The sequence below is a fragment of the Alnus glutinosa genome, chromosome 3 (genome assembly GCF_958979055.1).
Source record: "Alnus glutinosa chromosome 3, dhAlnGlut1.1, whole genome shotgun sequence".
NCBI lineage: Eukaryota > Viridiplantae > Streptophyta > Magnoliopsida > Fagales > Betulaceae > Alnus > Alnus glutinosa.
The window spans coordinates 6492352-6515543 of NC_084888.1; the positions used below are offsets into that span (position 1 = coordinate 6492352).

The 23192-nt window shown below is 36.9% G+C and overlaps 2 protein-coding genes across 5 annotated transcripts; one reads left to right on the forward strand and one right to left on the reverse strand.

Annotated features, from left to right (window-relative positions):
* Positions 1-303: 303 nt before the first annotated feature.
* On the reverse strand, positions 304-5674 carry LOC133864374 (uncharacterized). Of its 3 annotated transcripts, none has more exons than XM_062300681.1 (10): positions 5562-5674; positions 4685-5072; positions 4256-4523; positions 3221-3322; positions 3038-3120; positions 2820-2936; positions 2458-2560; positions 1701-2379; positions 1367-1560; positions 304-518 (listed from the first exon to the last, which is right to left on the reverse strand). In XM_062300681.1, the coding sequence occupies exons 2-10, from the start codon at positions 4801-4803 to the stop codon at positions 408-410; spliced, it is 1776 nt and encodes a 591-aa protein (XP_062156665.1). In that variant the 5' UTR covers positions 4804-5072; positions 5562-5674; the 3' UTR covers positions 304-407. The 3 variants fall into 3 exon arrangements, with proteins under 3 accessions (XP_062156665.1, XP_062156666.1, XP_062156664.1); XM_062300682.1 differs by having other exon boundaries at positions 1701-2003; positions 2178-2379; positions 4685-5661; XM_062300680.1 differs by having other exon boundaries at positions 4685-5661.
* Positions 5675-7497: 1823 nt separating this feature from the next.
* LOC133863693 (exocyst complex component SEC10b) lies at positions 7498-22819 on the forward strand. Of its 2 annotated transcripts, XR_009899425.1 has the most exons (26): positions 7498-7705; positions 7908-8003; positions 8167-8409; positions 8510-8584; positions 8754-8855; positions 8979-9029; positions 9107-9212; positions 9911-10030; positions 11250-11341; positions 12294-12462; positions 12545-12621; positions 12766-12864; positions 12967-13057; positions 13854-13939; positions 14031-14204; positions 18431-18484; positions 18556-18684; positions 18785-18877; positions 18973-19119; positions 19226-19323; positions 20480-20564; positions 21061-21119; positions 21416-21514; positions 21593-21676; positions 22013-22555; positions 22680-22819. XR_009899425.1 is itself a non-coding variant. In XM_062299742.1 (25 exons), the coding sequence occupies exons 2-25, from the start codon at positions 7908-7910 to the stop codon at positions 22089-22091; spliced, it is 2508 nt and encodes an 835-aa protein (XP_062155726.1). In that variant the 5' UTR covers positions 7498-7705; the 3' UTR covers positions 22092-22601. The 2 variants fall into 2 exon arrangements, 1 of the variants encoding a protein (XP_062155726.1); XM_062299742.1 differs by lacking the exon at positions 22680-22819 and having other exon boundaries at positions 22013-22601.
* Positions 22820-23192: the final 373 nt, after the last annotated feature.

Below are 23192 nucleotides of genomic sequence, written 5' to 3' on the forward strand. Positions count from 1 at the left end.
AGACACAACTCTTGATCACCTTACTCACGTGGCAAGGTGATCTTATAACTAGCTTTAGAGTTTTTTTTTCAAAAAAAAAAAAAAAAAAGAAAAAAGCAAAAGCAAAAGTTGTCACGTAGACAAAAATGGTCAAAAGTTGTGTCTTAAGGTGGCAATGTATCATATCTCTATAAATATACACAATATTCATCTATTTGGTGCGACTTAAGATGGTTAGGTGAGAGAAACCATTTTCTAGTGTGTATGCTTTGAGATCGTGGTTCAAAAATGATTTTTAGTTGCTATGGATTATGGTATGTTCTTTCGGCACATATTATTAATTTATTGTGAAAATCATGGTAATTAAAGATCTTGGGAATTATAGAATATTATGTAGATTTGTTTTGCACTGAACACTTAATTATTCACTAACCCTTTCCAAAGAAATGTTCTATTTGTAAGCACCCTTGCGACTGCAAACGACTTGTCTTGGCTCCATACTTGCACCTCTTTGCTCCCACTGAAGTCTCCTTACCATCCTGCAGGATAAGTACATAGAAGCGTTGACGCTAGCATAAGCACATGCACATGGAGATCCAGTTAATATATACCAAAACACAGGCACAGAAGTGCAAAATATTAACATGGTTTACCAGACTTGCCTATATTGATAGATTAGAGAGATATTAGTCCCCTATAATCATAGAGAAATACATAGAGACAAGACTATACAACAGCATAATCGAACCCTTACACCTAAGACATGGAGAAAATCTAATTTTCATATTTGAGGACGTCTTAAGCCATGGAACCAAGCCCTAGTTCCCATGCTTCCTTGGAATTCCCCATTTTGTAAATCTCCACAAATCCTGTGAGCCCCTCATATAGGCATTTCTCCAATAACCGAAGTTTTGCTGATGATACATGTTCATAGAATCCTTAACCTAAGTTCTTGTCAAATAAGGAAAACAATTTCCTTTTCAAAATAAATATTTGAAACACATTCCAATACAAAGATTCCCATGTCTAACATGTATTTTAAAGTTGAAAACCACGCAGATGATATTGTAGTAAATAAATAGCTCCATGAGCATTATAAAAATAAAAAGGTGAAAGAAACATGCATCAAAATTTACATAAAACTGCAGCTTATCGCAATTTTCAATGTTGATAGCTGAAGAACTTCCTATGAAAGTCATAACGGGTCAAACCTTAACAAAATAACATGAAACAGTTACGTTGTATTGATTCTCAAAATCAATCACAATTAAACTAGCAAATCCACTCACAAGAGTAGTTACTATCAGTCTGGTAAATGCTACAGGAATTTCAAAAATTGCATTTTAGAAAAAATAATTAAATGAAAGATATGAGCACATAAACTCACCACTGAAGATTGGTTTGGTGATCTCAGAACCTTGATTCTACCACCTCTCCCATCAGCTCCAATAGCAATCAGGTTACCCGTACATGAACCTTGCTTTGCTAACGATCCCTTGCTCTCGCCCCGCTTGCACCATTTACCTAGATACCTGTATGTTCCATCCGGGCCAAGCAATCCGCCAGAGAAACATATGTCCCCTGAAGGATTTTGTAAGTCATATAAAGAGGAAACAATAAGTTTACAGTTTGAGTTTCTAATCATTCAATGTCTTCAGGCAATTGTTAATCAGCTAGCGATATCAGGCTTAATCCAAACTCAAATTGCACCAACGTTATACCTGGTTCAGAAAGTGGTAGTGGGGATGGAAACTCCTTTCTAATGTTAAGCATGGGTGGCTCAACTTCTGTAACATCATCAAGAAGCAATGTCACATCCTCGTCCAGGGCAGCAGGAGTCTTTCCCATATCATTATTGATACCAGTTCTTGAACCCAAATGTTCTACCAGATTATCTAGTCCATGCACTCTAGTTTCTTTGCTCATGTCAGAAGCCACCTGTGATCTCAATGGAGTAGATTTCTGCTCAGCTACATCTTCATTGGTTTGATATTTAGCATTAGGATCTGAAAGTCCACGTGGAGCTGTAGAAAATTTTGAATCATCCTCATCTATTAAGAAGTATTCATGTCTCTCTTTATTAACAGCCATGGAGCTTGTAGCTTTTTTAGTATAATTTACATCCATATCGTTAGTGAAACTGAAGTTTTCCAGTTTCCTATAACACGATGGATTACTAGTCAAGCATCCTGTCTGACCTGAATTAAGAATGGGTGCAGAAAGTTGTTTCTCTTGATCTTGTGATGAAAAATCATTGGCGGGCAAAGAATTAGAATTTGAGTTACTATTCACACCATTCTGAGTAACCACTTTGCAACTATTTTTCTTTGAAGCTTTTAGAGACCTCAAATCTTTGTTATCTTTTTCTTCAAGAGATGTCTCCAATTCTTGTAGCCTAGTCTGATATCGCAAAAGAAAAAATCATATTAGGAACCACTCACTAAATGAGATTAACCTACAATCCCATCATGGACTTACCTTTAATTTACTCATCTTCTCTTTAGCCTTCTCAAGTTTTCTGCTAAAGCGAGCCTCTCCTCTTCCAAGGATGTTGCACTTTGCCATCAATTCTTTGTAACTCCTATCAGAAAATGGCCAGCGGAGATTTATATGTTAAAAGCATAATTAAGAGGGAGACAATACAAAACCAAGTGTAACAGGAAATTGTTTATTATTTCATATAAATATTATACAAGCACAAGGCTCATCAATATTATCTTTCCACCCATAGTGATGTTAAATCAATAAATCTTAATTGAGAGCAAATCACTCAACCAGAACTAGACAATTTTCTCCATTCATGTATTGAATCAATTGCAAAATGGCATTAGATAATCTACCTATTACGCATGACCAAGGATTTCCGTAGAATGTCTATGGTATCCTTGCTGTTGGCAGCATTACCAAAAGAGGCAAGCTTTAAAACCTCCTCTTCATCGAGATCCAGATCAGAAACCCTGCAGTATGAACCATATAACCATGTGAGCAACAAAAAATATATACATATAGCCAACCAAATATTGAGAGATTGATTTGCACATAGTGCAGATGCACTCACAATTTTAATGCTGCAAGTTCTTTGGCCAAGCCCATATTCCTTTCTTGCAACCTCAAGCATTCCAAAGTTGATTTATCAAGCTCCTATGACAGAATTGACCAAAACTTTATTCCAAAATCTAATAAACCGATTGAAACCAGAAAATAGAAGAAAAAAAATCTAGAACAAAAACTACTAGTTCACCTGAGATTTCAGATGAAGTAGCTGTTGCATGGATATTCTTTGTTTCAGGGCTTCATTCTTTAACGCTGCTTCCGTTTTTGCCTGCTCTTTGCAAGAAAACAGCTACAGAAAAAGAGGTCTTATAAGAACCAGATGAAAACAAAAAACAGTAACTTTAGGTCAGAAGACTATACATATAACTGCAAATTTGGACACTGTGAAACTGAGATGAAATCAAGACAACTTACTAATTCATGTTTCAAGTTGCAAATATTTCTGGGGAAATTTTCCAATAAAATAAAATTAAAATAAGAAGGAAAATTTGCAGGAGAATAACAAATGCTAAAGCAGAGTACAATATTTGCTCTGGCTTCGACCAAGCAACAATCTGTTTTAACAAATAATGGAAGACATTGCAAAGTTCCCCTTTTAATTTTTCTGTCATTCCATACTTTTCCTCGACAAAAGAATGAATTATAACCTTTCATAAGTTTCTGAATAATGAAAGTTCCAGCTCAATCAAGCCATATACTTCATAATAGGCACACTTCAAATGAGGGTTTCTTTTCTAGCTTATAAAATATTAAATGAACTGTAACTCAACCCGTTACTCCCTTTCAAACTTTTTCAACCAGGCAGCTCACAACGCACTTTAGATGATAGGGGGAGATGTGGAGGAAAAGAAAACTTTTTTGATTTCTACTTTCATTTCAATTAGTTGGAGCTACAAACACACACACACACACACACACACACACACACACACACACACACAAAGCTGACCTCGATTGAGCCAAATATACAAAGGAATAAAAAATTATATTCAATTTCTTATACCCACTACATTGCTCAGCAACCAAAAAGAGCACTGAGAAATGACAGTAATCCACAAAATCTGAATAACACATAATTGTTTCCTATCTCAGTGTCCGTCAAATTCTTCATAAATGAAAAAAATCTAACAAAGCCAAATAATCAACATGCCAACCCTAATTTCTTCCATTTTCGCAAATGTTCTCAGCAACCAAACATAATCACAAAAAATCAATCAATTACCTCCTCATTGACCTCTTTGAGCTCCTTCCCCTGGCGCTCTAAAACCGAAGTAAGCCCTGACACCTTTGTCTCCAATCTCTTAAGTTCCCTGCATAATTCTTCGGCGTCTTTCTCGCAATTGACCGGCTTCTGAGTGAGCACCGTATCGTTCGAGTCCCCGACGGACTGAAAATAGAGACGATTGGCATTGTTTGCCGAGCAAAGCTGCTTGCACACAGGGCAAGTACATTTCTTCGCGTTGGAACAATACTCGAACCACTGCTGCAGACTAGGGTTTCAAGCACGCACACAAGCAACAAAAATAGAATCAATTTCAATTTGTGACTTTTCATTGGACGCACATATACATGTTTATATGTATGTATGCATGTGTGTGTGTGTGTTTATGTAGAGAGAGAGAGAGAGAGAGAGAGAGAGAGAGAGAAAAACCAGAGCTCGTGGAAGACATGGCCGCAGATGGAGATGGCTTGGATATCTTCAACAATGGGCTTGAGATCTTCGTAGCAGATCGAGCAAATGGCCTTGGCAAAAGTGGTGCCACCGACCATCTCTCTCTCTCTCTCTCTCTCTGCTGAGTGCTCTGGTTCTTAAGCCGCCAGTCTCACTTTCTCTCTGTGTCTCTGGTTAATCTCAGGAAAAAATAGAGCGGAACTTTGAAATATGTCTGGCTGTCTAAGCGGGAAGAAGAGGGAAAATCGATAAAATTTTGCGCACAAATATTTCCCTTTTGATCGTGCTGCCACGTGTTCAATTGCCACGTGTAGATCACTTTTCCGCCCAAAGCAAATCTTAGTCACTTGGCGTTGAGCCAATCTACCTACAAGGAGAAGGAAATGAAATGAAAATTTCTGCTAATGATTTTAGGGCCATGACCACCAGATCTCAGACCACCTGCTTTACTGGAGCCCAGAACTCCGTCGACTTCCTGACTTAAACGTTATAAGCTTTATCGTCCGGTTAACCGCTGTACAGTGAACATTACCTTCCATGATTGACCTCATTTGTTTGATTCTTTGGAACCCTAGGGTGTGGTTTGATCGAGGAAGTGGATCCTTGTGGGATGCGAAACTATGAACAAGTTGGTTTGTTTCCTTTCTTTTCTTTGTCCCCATTTTCAGGCCTTTTGCTGGGGAAATAAAATTTGAATTGGGAATTTGGGGGGACGAAAAGAAAATGCACGCCTTTAACGATCTTAAAAGGTGGGATTTAAAAATCTAAATTTTTTTAGATTTTCAAATCACAGTTAAAGCAATCCTAAAATATAGATTTTGTGCAATTTGATTTAAAATTGCAGTGCCAAACACACCTAAAAGACTACAGTATCCAATGTATATGCGGACCAACTATACCGAACATATTCAATGAAGAAGTCTTATTGCGTTGTAATTGATAGCCTCGTTGCATGGCGTTGGTGCTTCTGCAAAACAAAAAAGTCGTCAGAAGCCAGTCGGTTCTGGGCGATCGGGAGTGATATAGGCAGTTGTGTGAGCTGGTCATGAATAAATCGACTATAATAAGTAAGAGGTTTTACTTGAGTGAGGGTGTATTTGAGTCCGAGGGCAACGTGCCTTTCTGATGTTTGGGAGATGGTTGGGCTTTTCTAAAGAACATGCCATTTTTGGGTTCATTGATATTTGGGACCTCAGAGAGTCTCCCAAATTTCATAGATGAAATTTTCTTGAATAATTAGTAAATTCATCCATGAAAATTTGAGAAGGGTATTTTAGATTTATGTGCTAACTTTTCCTCGATCCACGGATGACAGTTGATATCGGGCCCTCCACAATCCACATGGAATTTAAATCGTTATTAATCTTGTAACTTAAATACGTTGCAAGACGCATGCTCAAGACAATATGCAAGTTCATGCCCTTTTTCTTTCTTTCTTTTTTATTTTTTTAGATACATGAAAAAATTACACTAGAAAAGAAAAACAAACAACAAACAAGGTTTGGACAGCTTAAAATTAAACTAGGAATTGAAGTATGCAAAAACGGTGCTTCTGAATATACGGGCTTAAAGATTCGTGACACGAATGTCAATAATCGAGACCACTAGTTAATGTGGTTTGGTGTTGGTAAAGACCCCTGAAGACCCAAATATAATGATAAGGATGAACAAGGGGAAGGAACAAAGAAGCCCAAAAATATAAAAGAAATAACAAAAACAGTATGATAAATAGCAATTGTTCGGTTGAAGGAGGTGGAGTGAGAGATTTCCTTGATGGCACGTGGGTTCCACGCGCCGCTAAGGGGAGACCTCTCAGTAGCAGGAATCGTAGTTTCACCTGACTCCACCGATGCCTGAAGCAGAGGAAGGCAGGGGAGTTGATGTGGCCGCTACTCGCCAGTGAGAGCGAAGAACACTCTGGTGTGTGTGGGCCACAAGTTGGTGAGCAGGCGACGGTAAAGAGAACGGCAACCGTTGGTCGAAGTCGTGGACGTCGAATAACCCGTTGGTGAAGTGTGTGTCTTGTAATAGTTGATGAAGGAGCGTAGATCTATATCCGAAAATATCAATCGTAACACCTTATCGAAAATTACAGAGAACTTGGTAGATGATGGAGGAAATTACCAGAAACATATACTGCGTGGAGACAATAAACGCAAATACATCAAAATGGTGAGGAAACCTCATAAGAGGTGGGATAGATTTTGGGAGTTTATGGCTTATCTCCCAATGCCGTAAAAGCTGTGAAGGAAGTGGTTGGATGGGTAAGTTGAGAACGGAAGGTGGAAAGTTGAGTGAGGAGACCTCATAAGAATCGGAAGGCAAAGGAAGAGGGAGGGCTTCCCTCCCATGTCAGTATACACAAGAGAAGGTTCAGGGGTTAGAGGGGAGAGAACGGCCAAAAAGAAAAAAAAGAAAAAAAGAAAAACCCCTTTAAATCGATTGACAATCTTTTTCTTTTATAATTGTAACTGGTACATCACATAATTCCAGGCTCCACGTTCTTATAATTGCAAAAAATATATGTAATTGATTGCAACATTTCTTTACCCTCACTTCTTGCGCAAGATCTGACACAAAAAACCCATGAATATGTATTGCTTTAATAATATCAATAATGTAATGAAATATCTCTAGTATAATCATCAATAAAAAATATAAGCTAGAGCCTAGAAAGAAAAAGGAATTCGGGAAACAAGTGAAAGAACAAACAAATAGTATTAAGAAGAAAATAACAAAAAGAAGTCCAGCTCGTTTGTCAGGGCATTCCAAATGACCACTTATACCCTCCCTATCATAAACCATACTTAAACAATTGGAAGGTTAAAATCGTCATTCGGGCTATTCCATTTTCATCGTAGTCTTCGTATGGCGAACAGCCTGGTCTTTCCGGTCTCTCCCTCTCCATCGATCTAACCCATCCGAGCAGTGGAGGGGCAATCGAAACTCTCAGCGACCGTCTCTGTCAGTGTCTCTCTCGCTCATTCAGGCCGCCTAGAGGTGCTATTTCCGTTTTTGCCCTCCTTGAGATCGGACTAAATAAAGAAAACGTTTTTTTATTATATATAATTTTCTCAGGAATTTGTTGTCTTTGTCGAAGGAATTGTCAGTTTAGATTCGTTTCAATTGCATTATCCACGAGATTGAAATCGTGTGATCCCATACTTATTCTTCTTATGAGTTATTATTTTACCTGTTACAGATGAAAGATAGCAGAGATGCTGTCATGAACGATAAATCCTCAAAATCTTCATCTGTTAGCCCTCTCCCACTCATTCTTGATGTGGATGACTTTAAGGTAGGCCTCAAAACGCATCAATTTATGTTATACATATTAGCCTATTGTCTTCTAGCTCTTCAATTTCAGCTAGGTCTTGTTGGTCTTACATTTATGTTTTGGTAATTAATTCGATGATTTACTGGGAGAGATGTGCTTAGAGATTTAGGTTTGGAACTTGTAGGGTGATTTTTCATTTGACGCGTTGTTTGGGAACTTGGTGAATGAGCTTCTGCCGTCTTTCCACGACGAAGAAACTTATTCATCAGAAGGGCATGGCAGTGGCGTCGGTGGAAATGATGCTTTGTCGAATGGACATTTACGAGGGGATGCCGCGAAATCGGCTGCCCCTTTGTTTCCAGAAGTGGATAAGCTCTTGGCCCTATTCAAGGATTCGTATAAGGAGTTGGTTGATCTTCGAAAGCAGGTATGTTTTTGGAACCATAGGTTATGGAATGCGGAATCTAAAAATAATCATTGGTATGATGAGGTTTTCATTTTTCCGTTTCTTTTCGTACTGGTTTAAGGTTGATGGCAGACTCTTCAATCTCAAGAAGGAGGTCTCTGTCCAAGATTCTAAGCACCGCAAGACACTCGCTGAGGTTAGTTAACTGAAGGGGATTTGTTGCTTTGAATTGTAATACATGTAATGGGTCTTCCCATGAATCTGAAAATTGAGTTGCATATGATGGTTATATGTCCCTTGCGCTTTTAATGATTTTGCTTTACTTTTTAAAAAAATGATTGTTACATGTATCTTTTCTTTTTCAGCTGGAAAAAGGTGTAGATGGATTGTTTGATAGCTTTGCAAGATTGGATTCACGTATTTCAAGTGTTGGACAGACTGCCGCAAAGATTGGAGATCATTTGCAGGTAGAGTTTTCCCATGCTTCATTGCCATATGCTTATGATCCTTGTAGTTAATACAATTTTATCACCATCTCTATTGAAATTTTGTTATTTTATGTTTTCATTTATATAGCGTTTTCTTGTCAGAGTGCAGATGCTCAGCGAGAAACTGCTAGTCAAACAATAGAGCTTATAAAGGTATTGTCAATTGATCATTTAGTTTAGGATACCCTTTGTTAGGATGTGCTAACTGCATTATTAATTAATCCCTGCAGTACTTGATGGAGTTCAATAGCAGCCCAGGAGACCTAATGGAACTTTCACCACTATTTTCTGATGACAGCCGTGTTGCGGAGGCTGCTTCAATTGCACAGAAATTGCGTAAGATGGCCTTAGTTAACCATAAAGTTATTTTCATAATTTTCATGAGACAACCTTCTATTTATTTGCATAAGCATGATGATGCTCTCTCTAAACTTAACAGCTTTTCGTGACAGAATCAGGTATCATTCTGTTGTTACTAGAATTAGTTGCGAGCCCCATTTCAGTTAAAGCCAAGAGAATTTTGAGACTTTCTTTTATGTTTGCATTCTTGTCAAAAACGTCATGATACTTTATGCTTTTTGAGGGTTGGCTTTGGAATGGGGCTGGGAATCCTTTTCTTTTTCTTTTTTTTTTTTTTTTTTTTAATTTATATATATATATATGAAAAAAGAGAAGTTTTACATAAAATTTGGGAAAAGAATGAGATAAAAAGAAAAAAAGAAAAAATCGGTCTCTTTGTAAGTTGTTGTAAGACTGAGGAGGGCTGAAAACTAAGGAAAAATGAATGTTCAGTAGAAAATTTTGTAACATAAACAGAAACAAATGATCTATAGTTTTACTTTGTACGGAATAAGTATGGTCTTTCATTTCTGGTAGGTAGATAACTATTTCTCAAATGCTTATGCCAAGCTACAGTTCATATCAAGAATGTTAGAGAAGTTGCCGATATTATTTCGTCATAGATGAATTATCTGTGTGATACTTGTATGCTTTTCACTGCTTTGTAAACAACTTGCTATTTCTATTGATTTTAGGGTCATTTGCTGAGGAAGATATCGGAAGACAAGGAATAGGTGCACCGCCAGTTATGGGGAACGCTGCTGCTAGCAGAGGATTGGAAGTTGCGGTTGCTAATCTGCAGGATTATTGTAATGGTAGGGTAAATTTTACAGAATAGTGGACGTATTGACTCCTCAAGAAAATCAAAATCACATATTATATTATGCATAAGAGATCTAAGAAGTCCGGTGTCTTTAAAAAATGTTTAGAAAACCAAATGTTTTATAATTGCTGTTTGATACAAGGTCTTTTGAAATTTAAGTTGGAAGTTGATATTATCTTTTCACTTATAAGTGTGTGCGCCTGTGATAATGCAGTTGTTAGTCTAATTGCCATGAGGTGGTATTTAGGAAAGTGGTTTTAAATAATTATTCATTTGGAAGCAGAAAAGATAATATTATTTTCTTGGACACGAAATTTCTATGATTTGTGGACAGACAAGAGTATCAAGTTTTTTTTTTTTTTTTTTTTTTTTTTTTTTTATAAGTAATAAACGAAATAGCATTAAAAAAGCGTAAAGGCGCCCCTAAGCATACATGGAGTATACAAGGATACCGAAACAAAAGAAAAACAGAAAACAAAGAAAGAACACCTGAAAAACCCGAAAAACAGAAGAGATGATACATCAAGAGTATCAAGTTTTGACAGATAAAGGGTGTTGGGGAAGTCTACTTCTAAAAATCGAGACGGGAAATGGGTATATCTGTGTGTCTTTATTAAAATCATTGTACTAAATATATTTCTATCTGCATTTGTGTTTGATTTTACTATCATAAGATCCATAGAGAGTACAATTAATAACTATATATAAATTTCCCAACAATGTTGTATATTACCTGATAATACTGCCCTAACTTTATTAAATGAAGGTAAATTTTCTTGTAAGTTGAAGCCACTGTTGGACATGCTTGGCTTGGACCTTTTAATGAGAAAGGTGTCGTGCAGATCATAATGTATTCTTAGGTTTTGCATTATTGAAAGGATCAGGCTTCCTTTTCTAATTGAGTTTTACAACCCTACAATGTGTATTTCGTTCTTTTTTTTCATTGTAATATGGTTTTAACGATATAAACAAGATTAAGAAAGTGAGAAATGTGTTCTCTGTGTAAAAGCTGCCAACTCTGATAGACTTGTGTGATTGAGAAGTAATAGATACGTGAATTTGTTTTTCCTCTCCAATTCAAAGCTGAGGAAGATTGGACCCTTTCGATAGTAAATTATAAATTCTATATGCTAAGGATTGGAAAAGAAAAATGTTTTTAGTGAGTTCTACGGATTGCTTGCTCGTTTTCAGTGGTGTTTGTTCTTGTGTAGAACTGGAGAACAGATTGCTTGCTCGTTTTGATGCAGCATCACAGAGGAGAGAATTGTCTTCAATGGCAGAATGTGCTAAAATTTTATCTCAGGTAAATACTTTTGTTATGTCTGATATGTAATAATTTATTTATTATTGATTTTAAACTTCATGGCTTCATTAAGTAGCTCTTCCTTCCCTCCAATCCAATTCATGATTTTAAACTTAATGGTTTTCTTATATTGAAAGACTGAGAAATTCGATTGTGGGCAGTTAGAATAGTTTGAAGGCTGTTGTCTAATGTTAGTGGTGAAGTAGTGTTAATGCATAGTATTCTTCTCCAAGAGGTGTTAAACTTTTAAACTTTGCCAGTATTTATGGTTTTCAGCTTGTGTTTTTAATGGTAGGTGTTGTTTGTAGTTTTAAGCCATTATCCGTGATCTGTTGTATACATTCACTGTGTTGAATGCCCTATTTTCACTATAAGACTCCATAGTATTCTTTTTTTCCCCTCAAAGGGAAGTTTCCAATGCCTTTATCCCAATGCTCAATCACCTGGCCATTGCACAGATGTTTTGACTATGCTGGGTGATTTTTATTGTTTACCAAATGGGTTGGGACATTAAAACGTGATTAAGTGGTTTAATTTGGCTACTTGCCCCTTCAAGACATTAATGATTGCCTTTCCAATTCTCTAAAACTTGTACAGATGTAATGTGCTCACAGTTTTTGGAATCTGATGTTAACCATATTTTATGTTTGCTGACAGCTCCATCAGAATCATAAGAATTGATGTAAAGTGCCTGTAGATTTCCTATTTCTTCTTTAATAATGTTGTCGTTCATTTTGGGCTTTGGGCCCCCCTTCTGTACGAAGGAAGTTATTTCATTTTTAGGATTTTGATTTGATGCATTTTCATTTTGAACAGATAATATGAATTTAAGATGCTGTAACATGAGCTTAACTGAATCAGAATAATTTATTGAAGTCAGTTAAAGGATTATTTATTTATTTTTCCTTCCTTTTTATCTTCTTTATCTCACTGGTCTACTTCTGCACTGCAGTTTAACAGGGGTACAAGTGCCATGCAACATTATGTAGCAACACGTCCTATGTTTATTGACGTGGAAGTCATGAATGCAGACACGAGGTTGGTTCTTGGGGACCAGGGTGCACAAGCTAGTCCTAGCAATGTCGCTCGTGGGCTTTCTTCGCTGTACAAAGAAATTACAGGTTTGAAGGATTGCCACTGATCTTAATGCAAACGATTGAATTATTTAACAGATTTGTTATGTCTTTATTGTTTGTCTTGCAGATACCGTGCGTAAAGAAGCAGCAACAATTATGGCCGTATTCCCTTCTCCTAATGAAGTTATGTCAATTTTAGTACAGGTATACAGGCAGGGGATTATTCTTTTTTTTTTCCCCTAGTTTCATCGATTTCAGGTTGTGCAATCAAACTTTATTTTAGTATACAAAGATTGTATTTGTTAGTAATTTCATAAATATGACTAGCTTTTTTTCTGTCGTATGCAGCGAGTTTTGGAGCAGCGAGTAACAGCTCTCCTGGACAAATTATTAGTGAAGCCATCTCTTGTGAATCTACCTCCTATGGAAGAGGGTGGACTTCTATTAGTGAGTAGAACTACTAGAGCTTTGGTTCTTCTTCTTATACCAATCCCAGGTTGAACTAACAACCTCATCTTTATTTAATTCACATTTAACTTGATTCTTCAGTATCTTAGAATGCTGGCAGTGGCATATGAGAAGACACAAGAACTTGCTAGAGACCTACGAGCTGTGGGATGTGGTGACTTAGATGTTGAGGGTAATGAATTATTTTTAAATTGCTTGTGCCGTTGTGCATTTTTCCTGTGTTTGATATCAAATGTTAATGGTTACTGGAATAAATCATGTTGACAATGTTTGAGGGTAAACTTTGGTAATATTGAAGGAAATGTACAATAGAACATTGTACTAGAGGAACATGACGTCATGCAGGTTTTTCATGGCATCTTATAGAAGGATATTCATAACTCAGGATGCCTGCTATGGAATTAAGGAAATTCCAATGCTTGTTATGGTGATATGTTGCAATGGTTGTGTGGGAAACTATTTAGGTAGTTCTGAATTGGGTATACAAACCTTCTGTTTTTGATACCTGTAACATGCATTACCTTGTAAAACATACCAGGAAGTGCGTGGTTTAATTCTAGCTGGCTCAATTAATTGATTCTATTCGATTCTAGAAATTTCAGGTTTCATTTCAGCATTTGTATTCTGGTAGTAAAGATATTAAGTTAAATTGATGCACTATTCCATCTTGGAAGGGTTTTCCCTTGTGGGGAAAAAGTTGAATACCTTATTTTAAAGTAAGTCCATAAGGGTGAAAAATGGCGCTTTGTGTACAGTTTTTATTTGGGGTCATATTTTATCACATTACTAGTGGATATTTCGTTTGTATAACGTAACTAAGCTGCCAATCTTGAATTACTAATTATTTATCAGACAACACTCAACAGTGTAACTGCTTTCAAATGATACACTGTTTTTTAGTTATTTGCCTTGATTCATGTACAAGTTTTACTTTTTTGTCGTAATAGCAACTCTCTCTGTTGGTTCAGGCCTCACAGAGTCTCTGTTTTCTGCTCACAAGGATGAATATCCTGAACAAGAGCAGGCCTCTCTTAGACAACTATATCACGCAAAGGTCTTCCTCAATTGCATCATTTCTTGATATAAGTTTTTGACTGTCATCTTGCTTTAGTGGAAACAACCTGTAACGTGATAATGCTACACAGATGGAAGAATTGCGTGCTGAAAGCCAGCAGATCTCTGAGTCAACTGGGACAATTGGGCGCTCAAAAGGAGCTTCGGTAGCATCTTCTCACCAGCAAATATCTGTCACTGTTGTCACAGAGTTTGTGCGCTGGAATGAGGAAGCAATTTCCAGATGTACTTTATTTTCATCTCAGGTAATATTTGAAAATGCAATTAACATCATATGTAATTAGTAGGATTCCTCATTTTACAGCTCAATTTAACTGGTATTCAATATATAATGCTTGGATAAGTACCTCTTAAAAAGTTTGAAGAAAAAATAATAAAATGTACAAATGTCTCCACTTGCTTTCAAAAGTTCTCCATTATAGTCGAGCCCTTTGGTTCTCCTATGCCCTCACTGAGAAGTAGGGATGTAAATAAGTCAGTCCGTTCGACAGCCCGCTCGATTTAGCCCGATCCGAACTCGAGCTCGATACTGTAGAAACTCGATCGTTACTGTTGAAACCCGCTCGATTAGTAAGTGATACATACCCGACTCGCTCGACAAAACTCGATAGGGGCTCGCGAGCTCAACTCGTTTAAAGCTCGACCGGATCGCTCGCCCGACTCGTTAGTTCGACTCGTTAGCTCGTTCATATCTTACATATATATTAGTAAATAGTAAACATAGTATAATATATATAGTATTACATATTAATTATAATACTTTGATAACAATATTGAGTATGTTAAATTAACGTATTAAGTTATTAATAGTTAGTATGTAACAATATAACAATATTAAATAGTTAGCATATATATATAAACACATATATCACATCACACATGGTTAACAATAGTTATATATTATACTTATATTATAGTTACTTAGTTATATAGAATATATTAGACTTACTATTTGTTCACATTATACATATACCATTGTTTATACTCTGTAATTATATATAATAACATATTATTAATTTGTTACTTATAAACTATAGTTATGTAATATATTTTATAATATGCCTTATATACTTACATATTATATATTTATGTTATTAATAAATGCATAGAGGTTGTTCATAAATTTGGGCTTGAATTCTGCTTTGATCACTCATTGAAAAATTTAATAGTTTACATCGAGTTCTAGTTGAGCCGAGCTTGTCCAGTAACCCGGCTCGGCTCGAATGTCATTTTCAACGAACTCGAGCTTGAGCTCGAGCTCGCCCGAGTTTTAAATGAGCCGAGCTTGAACATGTAATTTATAGCTCGGCTCGAATTCGAGCTCGACTATTTAGGCTCGACTCATAAACGAGCCAGTCTTGAAATCTTTAAACTCGACTCGGCTCGGCTCGATTACATCCCTACTGAGAAGGTTCTTTCACTTGTATCACAGTTCTCTTTTCTTTCTTGTGAAATGAGATTACGCATTCTCCAAGTTCCATTGCTTTAAGCAAAATTTTGGATAATTTAAAGGGGTTTGAAAATCTGTTCAAGCACTTAAAAAATAGGAATAGGAAACTCCTAAAATGACCATTGTAAATCAAAACAAGGATGAGGATTGTTTTAAATGGATGGGTGTGAAGATTGAATAATTAAAGTTTGTTAGGTAATAGAAATGGTGTTTTGAAATTATATTTCTCTTTTGGATCCGATGGTAGAAATGGGACCAGTCAACAAAGCAGTGGTTCCCTTTGTAACCTGTACCAGTCATTTATCTCTGTTGTATATTTTTGCTGGTGGTTAAGGTCTCAAGCCTCGCTTCTACCTTCTTCTTTTTTTAATTGCTAATTCCACACATACCCATTGAGTTTGGAACCTACGGCCTCCCCCTCCATCCCATTCATATGGGAGGAGGTACTGTTTGAGCTCTGTTCATTGGTGAAGCTCTTTTCTACTTTTGATTGGTGTTAATTCATATATTTGTGCTCTGTGGCTGGGTGAGTTTGTAGCTGATCTAGTAATAGATGTCTTTAGGCTAAGATCAAATTAGGATGCCCAAAACATAATAGTTAGAATAAAAAATGGAACAGACAAGAACTCATCAAGCCTTATGAAACAGACCCTATGTTTGATAACAGTTTTCAAAAAGTGTTTTTATTGTTTAAACGATAATGTGGGGTAGCTTCCCTACCCTTGAAGTATCTTGGTCTTCCGTGAGGGCATCTTATAAGGCCAAGCATATATAAGACGATGCTATTGAGAAGATAAAACGTTTGTTGGCTAGTTGGAAAATGTTGTATTTGTCTAAGGGTGGTAGGATTACCCTTATCAAGAGCACATTTTCCAACTTACCTACGCATTTCATGTCTCTGTTCCTCTGCGTACGAGTGTTGCAAATTGTATTGAGAAGTTCCAACTTACCTAGGTGAAGAGTTTAAATATCACTTGATGAGTTGGCCCAAGGTTTGTACGTTGATCTCTGAGGGATGGTTGGGTATTAGGAACTTGCTGAGGTTTAATCATGCTCTCTAATGTACATGGCTTTGGCACTATGGGCTTGAGAGAGACTTTGTGGAGAGTGGTGGTGGACTCTAAATATGGAAGTTCATGGGGAGGGTAGTGTTCTAGTGAGCCTGTTGGGGCGTATGGGGTGGGTTTATGGAAGAATATTATGAGGGGTTGGGGGAAGTTTTGCAACCATACCAAATTTGAGGTGGGAGATGGCTCCAAGGTTAGATTTTGGCATGATTTTTGGTGTGGGAATATGGCTCTTAAGAATGTCTTTCCAGTTTTATTTGGTATTGTTTATGCAAAGAATGCTTTTGTTGCAGCTCACGTGAAATTTTTTGGAGTTGCCATTCAATGGAACGTGACCTTTGTTAGAGCGGCTCATGATTAGGAGGTGGATGCCTTTGTGTCGTTCTTCAGGATATTGTATTTAGCGAGAATGTGACAGGAATAGGAAGACAAGTTTTGGTGGGTTCCTTCCAAAAGAAGGTTGTTTGGTGTTAAATCCTTCTTTAGTATCATGGGTTGTCATGATGGTTTCCATTTCCCTTGGAAGAGTGTTTGGCGGACTAAGGTTCTGTTGATGGTGACCTTTTTGTATGGTCACCTTAGGAAAGATTCTTACCATGGACAATCTCCAGAAGTGGGGTGTCATTGTGGTTGATAGGTATTGTATGTGTAAAAGGAATGGAAAGTCCGCAGACCATCTTCTTCTTCGTTGTGAGGTTGCTTGTTCCATTTGAAATTTTTTTTTTTCAGTCGATTTGGATTGTCTTGGGTTATGCCTAGACAAGTAGTCGATTTGTATGCTTGTTGGTGGACTGCTGACAACACTCAAAATTCTGCTATGTGGAAGATGCTGCTTTCGTGCCTTTTGTGGTGTCTATGGAGAGAAAGAAATAATAGACGTTTTGAGGACCGCAAGAAGACTTTGGAGGAGATTAAGTCTTTATTTTTTAACACATTGTATCTTTGGACTACTGCTTATGTTTATCATTTGGTGATTAATTAATATGATTTTTTTGGTTCTTTTTGCCCCTCCTAGGTACTTGTCTTCTCTTGTATACTTCTTGTGTATATGGGGCGCTTTATGCTTTTAATGATATCTTGATTACTTATCAAAAAAAAAAAAAAAACAAGTCTTCAGGTGTGGTCCCCACAGAAATCACTTCATAGTTTTCATTTCACTGACACATTTTAGAACACGACACTTTTAGAGAACTTTTATCACCTTCATATAAGAATGTTTTGAAAACACATGCTCAGTTTTTAAAAACAAGCGAAAAACATTCTTGAAAACAAGGTTCAGTCTTTCATGCACAGTAACTGGCATCCACAGTGGAGGCTACCTCATCATTATAGGTGGGAGAGGTGGATCTTCCCTCCCCACCTCCCACATTGAGAAGAGTGGCTCGCAGCCTCTCCCACCCCCCACTAACACGGGGTGGCTCACGATCAAGCCACCCCATTGAGCTTAATAGGAATATGTACAGAATTGGATGGAAGGATTGATTTAATAATGGAACAAACTCAAGAAGTTAAAAGATAAAAATAGAAACTCATGGAGCAATTTGACAAAGGCTTAAAACTTAGGGAGTGATTCAGGAATTTTTCAATTTGTTTTATTTCTTTATGTTTTGAATAATTATTTTCAATGTTACATCCAAACACTTCTCAGTTTTTTTTTTGTCTCTTTCAGAAACACTTTTTAACCATAGTTATCTGAACAAGTTTTCAGATGTAGACCCCACAACATTTTTCAGTTTTCAAACATTGAAAACATTTTTCAAAGTACAAAACAGAAAAGACTTTTCAAAAACTAACCCAAATGCACTCAGAATGTTTTGGGAATTAAGTGAAGGTTCTCTAGGGTTTGAGACTCATCAAAATTGAGGTGAAAGCATTTATAATAAGCTAAGAAATTTTCTGGATTTGATGTTTCATATATTTTACCACTTTCCTAATTATTAACGTCCTTGTGCAGCCTGCTACCCTTGCAACCAATGTTAGAGCGGTTTTCACTTGCCTACTAGACCAAGTAAGTTGTTAAATAACTTAAGGTATTGACTCGATTTGTGTCATAGGTACTCATACTTTTCTTTTTTGCAGGTTAGTCAATATATAACGGAAGGGCTCGAACGGGCTAGAGAAGGCCTGACTGATGCTGCTAATTTGAGGGAAAGGTTTATGATTGGCACAAGTGTTAGTAGAAGGGTGGCTGCTGCAGCTGCATCTGCTGTAATTACCTGATCTTGTGCATTCTAAACTGTGTTTGAAATTCTTCTGTCTAAATTGGAATGTAGTCAACCCAACATAAGAGTGATTGTTTGATGTGTAGGCAGAAGCTGCTGCTACTGCTGGTGAAAGCAGTTTCAGATCCTTCATGGTTGCTGTACAACGTTGTGGTAGTAGTGTGGCTATAGTTCAACAAGTACGTTGGGTTGCATTTAATCACTATAAATATAGCTCACCAGATAGCAGCTTGATATAACTGAAACTTTCAATGATTTGTACATTTCCCTGCAGTATTTTGCCAATTCTATTTCTCGGCTTTTACTGCCCGTTGATGGTGCACATGCTGCTTCATGTGAAGAAATGGCAACTGCTATGTCCAGTGCAGAGACTGCTGCTTATAAAGGGCTTCAACAATGCATCGAAACTGTGATGGCTGAGGTCAGTTTTGAATATAATATCTTTTATGTAGTGCACGTACCAAGTAGGAAGTAGCTAGGCACAAATCCGTATCAGTTACCTGATGATGGAATCTCCTACTTTGCAGGTAGAACGATTGCTTTCAGCTGAACAAAAGTCAACGGATTATCGGTCACCTGATGATGGAATTGCTCCGGATCATCGACCTACAAATGCCTGCACAAGGTACATCCTGCTGACTCACTTGGAACTTGTATTCTGAATTAAGAACTCTTGACATTTTTTTGGGTTTCTTGCCATGGATGCAAGTCAATATATGTATAAGTTCTTTTTTTTTTCTAAAATAATTTGAAATATAGTTTTGATGGGTTTCTACCGCCCCTTTAAGGTGTGGGCTGGGTATGGGATTTCCTGTTAAACCCCAAATGGGCTTGGGGTGGGGATGGATTTTAATTGCCCGTCCTGTTTATATTGCAAATACCCATATAGTTTATTAATACTTCAAAAAATAAATATAGTTTAGAGTTTCCTCTTCATTTTCAACCACCTCCACCTCCACCCCTGCACCCTGCCCCTCGCAAGTTGATTGCTGACCGGTGTAGGAAGTGAGGTTATCCACATCATTGAAGTTTTCTTTGTCCTCTTTTGCTCTTCTCAACCAGGCCACTGAAACCTCCTTCCTCAACTGAGGGTCGGAACATTAGGGATTTGCAAACTGATTCGTAAATGTCCTTCATCAGTAAGAGGGTTATGGTTCCTATAGCTTCAGTAGCCATTATGTGGAATTATTGTTTGGATAGAGGCTAGAGTTCAGTAAGGTTCATTTTCGGTGAGTGTTGAGAGAGAGGTAGTGGAAATTAAGGTTGTGAGTGGGAGATTTGGGCTTGAGGAAAGTTGAATTGAGAATGAAAATCTCCAGGTAAAGGCTGAGTTGAACCCTCCCCTTTTTTTTTGGTGCAATCGATCCCATGCTTGGTAGAGGAAAATGTCGGGGAGAGAGATATAGTGGTGGTGGGCTGTGCCTGATGGGGATCTATTCTTTGGCATATACATGGGGCGGGTATGGGGCACATCATTAGAACCCAATGCAAGTTCTGGACAGGGATGAGGGGTTTTTTCTTGGCAGGGTGGGACAGGAAATGCATGCCCTGTACTAAAACCTTCCCGTTGCCATCCCTTTCATTTTCTTCACTATTTTAAAGTATATTTGTTTTATGATTATAATAGATTTGACGCTAGTTTTTCACGTATGTTTGTCTTCCAGTGGTGACTCCATTTTGTAGAACAAATCTGGCCTGCATCTGTTATAGTAATTAAAAAAACTCATTTGATCACCATGATGCTTCTGGAATTGAATAATGTTTTCTTTTCTCTTGGCTAGAGTGGTGGCATATCTTTCCCGTGTGCTTGAGTCTGCATTCACTGCACTGGAAGGTCTTAACAAACAAGCGTTCCTGAGTGAACTGGTATGACTTTCATTTCCCGAGGTTTCTCTTGGCCCTTTATGTATACAAATCCATGAGTTTGATCCCTTGATTTTATCTTCAACTTTTCCTGGTCCGGTTTACTTGTGTGCAAACGAGTTCAAGCTGCATATGGTCAAATAAACTTGTGTGATGTGCATGGTAGCATGCAAGAAGCTGCCACAGATGTAAAATCAGATAATTTTGTTATCTATTATTGTTTCATGATTAGCAAATTTGTTGATATATATATATATATAGCTTAGACACAGTAAAGAATGAATGCTTTCAACTATTAAATTTCTTAGAATAGGAAAATTATCCATCATCTGGTTGGTTCATTTTCCAGCAGTCTTTATTTTGGTACATATGATATTCATTTTCTTTCTTTTCTATTTTATTTTATTTTATTTTGGGTGGGGGGGGGGGGGGGGGGTGTTAAATATCTTAAAGTTTAACATCTCTGTTCAGATTTGAATTGGTCACTTTTTTATTTTAGGGGAACCGGTTGCATAAGGGGTTGCTTAATCATTGGCAGAAGTTCACTTTCAATCCCAGGTAACTGGCCTGGCCCTATGTTTCATACCCTGTTAATTATTTTTTTAAAGTTTTCTATGAAATGGCAAATGGTTGTTTGCTTTTTGATTATAAGCTCTAGCTTTATTTTGTGATGGAGAGGTATTTCTTTTAGCCTATTGTGTGTGGATGTTGTCAGAAGTTTAGTCCCATATATTGAGAAATTGGAAGTACTTGATCTTATTAAAAAATAATGGATGAAAACCTTTTTCAATAGAAAAAACCTTGGAAAAACTTTTCCTGACGTCTTTTCCTTGTTTGTGTTTCTCTTTTTGCAGTGGAGGATTGCGGCTGAAGCGTGACATAACTGAGTATGGAGAATTTGTGCGAAGTTTCAATGCTCCTTCCGTTGATGAAAAATTTGAATTGTTGGGCATGTAAGTTGCAAATGGTTTGAAAAATTTTCTATTTTATTCATCTTGTATCTTAAATGACCGATGAACTTTTGTCTTCAGCATGGCCAATGTCTTCATTGTTGCTCCTGAAAGCCTCTCAACTCTGTTCGAGGGTACTCCAAGTATACGGAAAGATTCCCAAAGGTATTAGTGAGTACAAGTTTGAATGCATTTTTTATAACGTATATTCACTAAAATGCATATAAAAAAGTAATAGTAATTCTAACAAGAAGCTTGAATTCCTTGAATCCTTTTCATTAAATAGCGTGGATGTTTTACAATTGGTTGTAAATGTTCAGATGTTCAGTTTTTTTGCCCTCCCTTCCAAACATATCCTCTACAAGAACATGTTTTATCACAGTGAAATTTCTTCTTTTTTTTTTTTTCTTTTTTTTTTTTTGTTTATATTTTGTGACTGGTCTTTTTACATTGGAGGTGCCTGTGTTTTATGATTAAAGTTTTATTTGTCTGCGAACATAGGTTTATCCAGCTTAGAGAAGACTACAAGAGTGCAAAACTTGCTGCCAGACTTAGCTCCTTGTGGCCAAGCTCTAGTTGATACGGAAGTGGCCTGCTGATTTAGATGTGACCTTCAAAATTTCTTGAATAGTTCACATCAAGCTGATACTAAGCTGAGGGAACTGACTCCTCAAAGTTGCATTTATTTGGTGGCAGCAAGACCAACTTCCTGACCCAATTGAAGATTGTATTAATGACAAGGCTGATGAAAATTGGTTAAAATAGAGTTTCTTTTTTCTCTTTCTTTGGGGTGTATATTTTTGAAGTATGGATAGGAAGACCCAATAGCTTTGTTTTCTTTAAGGCTTTAAGTTATATGCTAGGTTAAATCTGAGTGGGGTTTTTTTTTTTTTTTTTTTTTTTTTTTTTTTTTTGTGACAGTTCAGAAAGAGGAATTTTCATCCCAGGTGTGTTCTCTTGTAAATGATCCGTGAGCATGGAAAATGCCACTGAAGTTGTTCTTGTCGCCCATACTTCAAAAACAAGCGATGTAGTGCATACTTGGTGATTTCAATATAATTTGTTACAATGCGATTCTTTTTTCTGCTTCTCTCTGGATCATTGCTTAAATTATCTGCTATAAAGGCTTCTGAGGAAGCATCTCAGCCAAAATTGTTTTAGTTAGCAGTGTGGAACATCTCCTCTGCAAATGCACTTGTCGATCTGCAAGAATTAAGAAAGAGAGGAAGATTTGCTGCACAAAGTAATCATTCGTCGGTTTATCAGTTTCTTTATTTTCAGCTACGGTTAGAAGGGGACATTGGTGCTTGATGGCGTTAAATTCTTTATCTGCTAATGTTTTTGGTGGGTGTTTTTTTGTCTTGGGTTTGAAAAAAGTACTTTGATGTAACATAATATACCACATTTTAATCACATAACTAATTTACAATTAAGACGTGATATTGTGTGTTAACAAGAGCTGATCCAATGGTTGGTTAGGACTATTATGTCAAAATTGCCCGTTTGTTTTGAGAACAGAAAACAGGAGATTGAAAACAAAAAGTTTTAACAACATAGCTTACCCCTTTAAGCTTGTAGAGTTTTTTATTTTTTATTTTTTGGTACAAAATTGGCCCATATTGTCCTGTAAATGCAAGAATGATTTGCTTATGTTAATGTATAATAGTGTCATGGAGGTACT

Coding starts and splice junctions, on each gene's coding strand:
- LOC133864374 (XM_062300681.1), bottom strand. CDS start 4,803: ATGGTCGGTGGCACCACTTTTGCCAAGGCCATTTGCTCGATCTGCTAC. Junction 4,524..4,684: donor CATGTCTTCCACGAGCTCTG/GTTTTTCTCTCT, acceptor TTGAAACCCTAG/TCTGCAGCAGTGGTTCGAGT. Junction 519..1,366: donor CACCAAACCAATCTTCAGTG/GTGAGTTTATGT, acceptor CTTATCCTGCAG/GATGGTAAGGAGACTTCAGT.
- LOC133863693 (XM_062299742.1), top strand. CDS start 7,908: ATGAAAGATAGCAGAGATGCTGTCATGAACGATAAATCCTCAAAATCT. Junction 8,585..8,753: donor ACCGCAAGACACTCGCTGAG/GTTAGTTAACTG, acceptor TTTCTTTTTCAG/CTGGAAAAAGGTGTAGATGG. Junction 13,940..14,030: donor GACAACTATATCACGCAAAG/GTCTTCCTCAAT, acceptor AATGCTACACAG/ATGGAAGAATTGCGTGCTGA.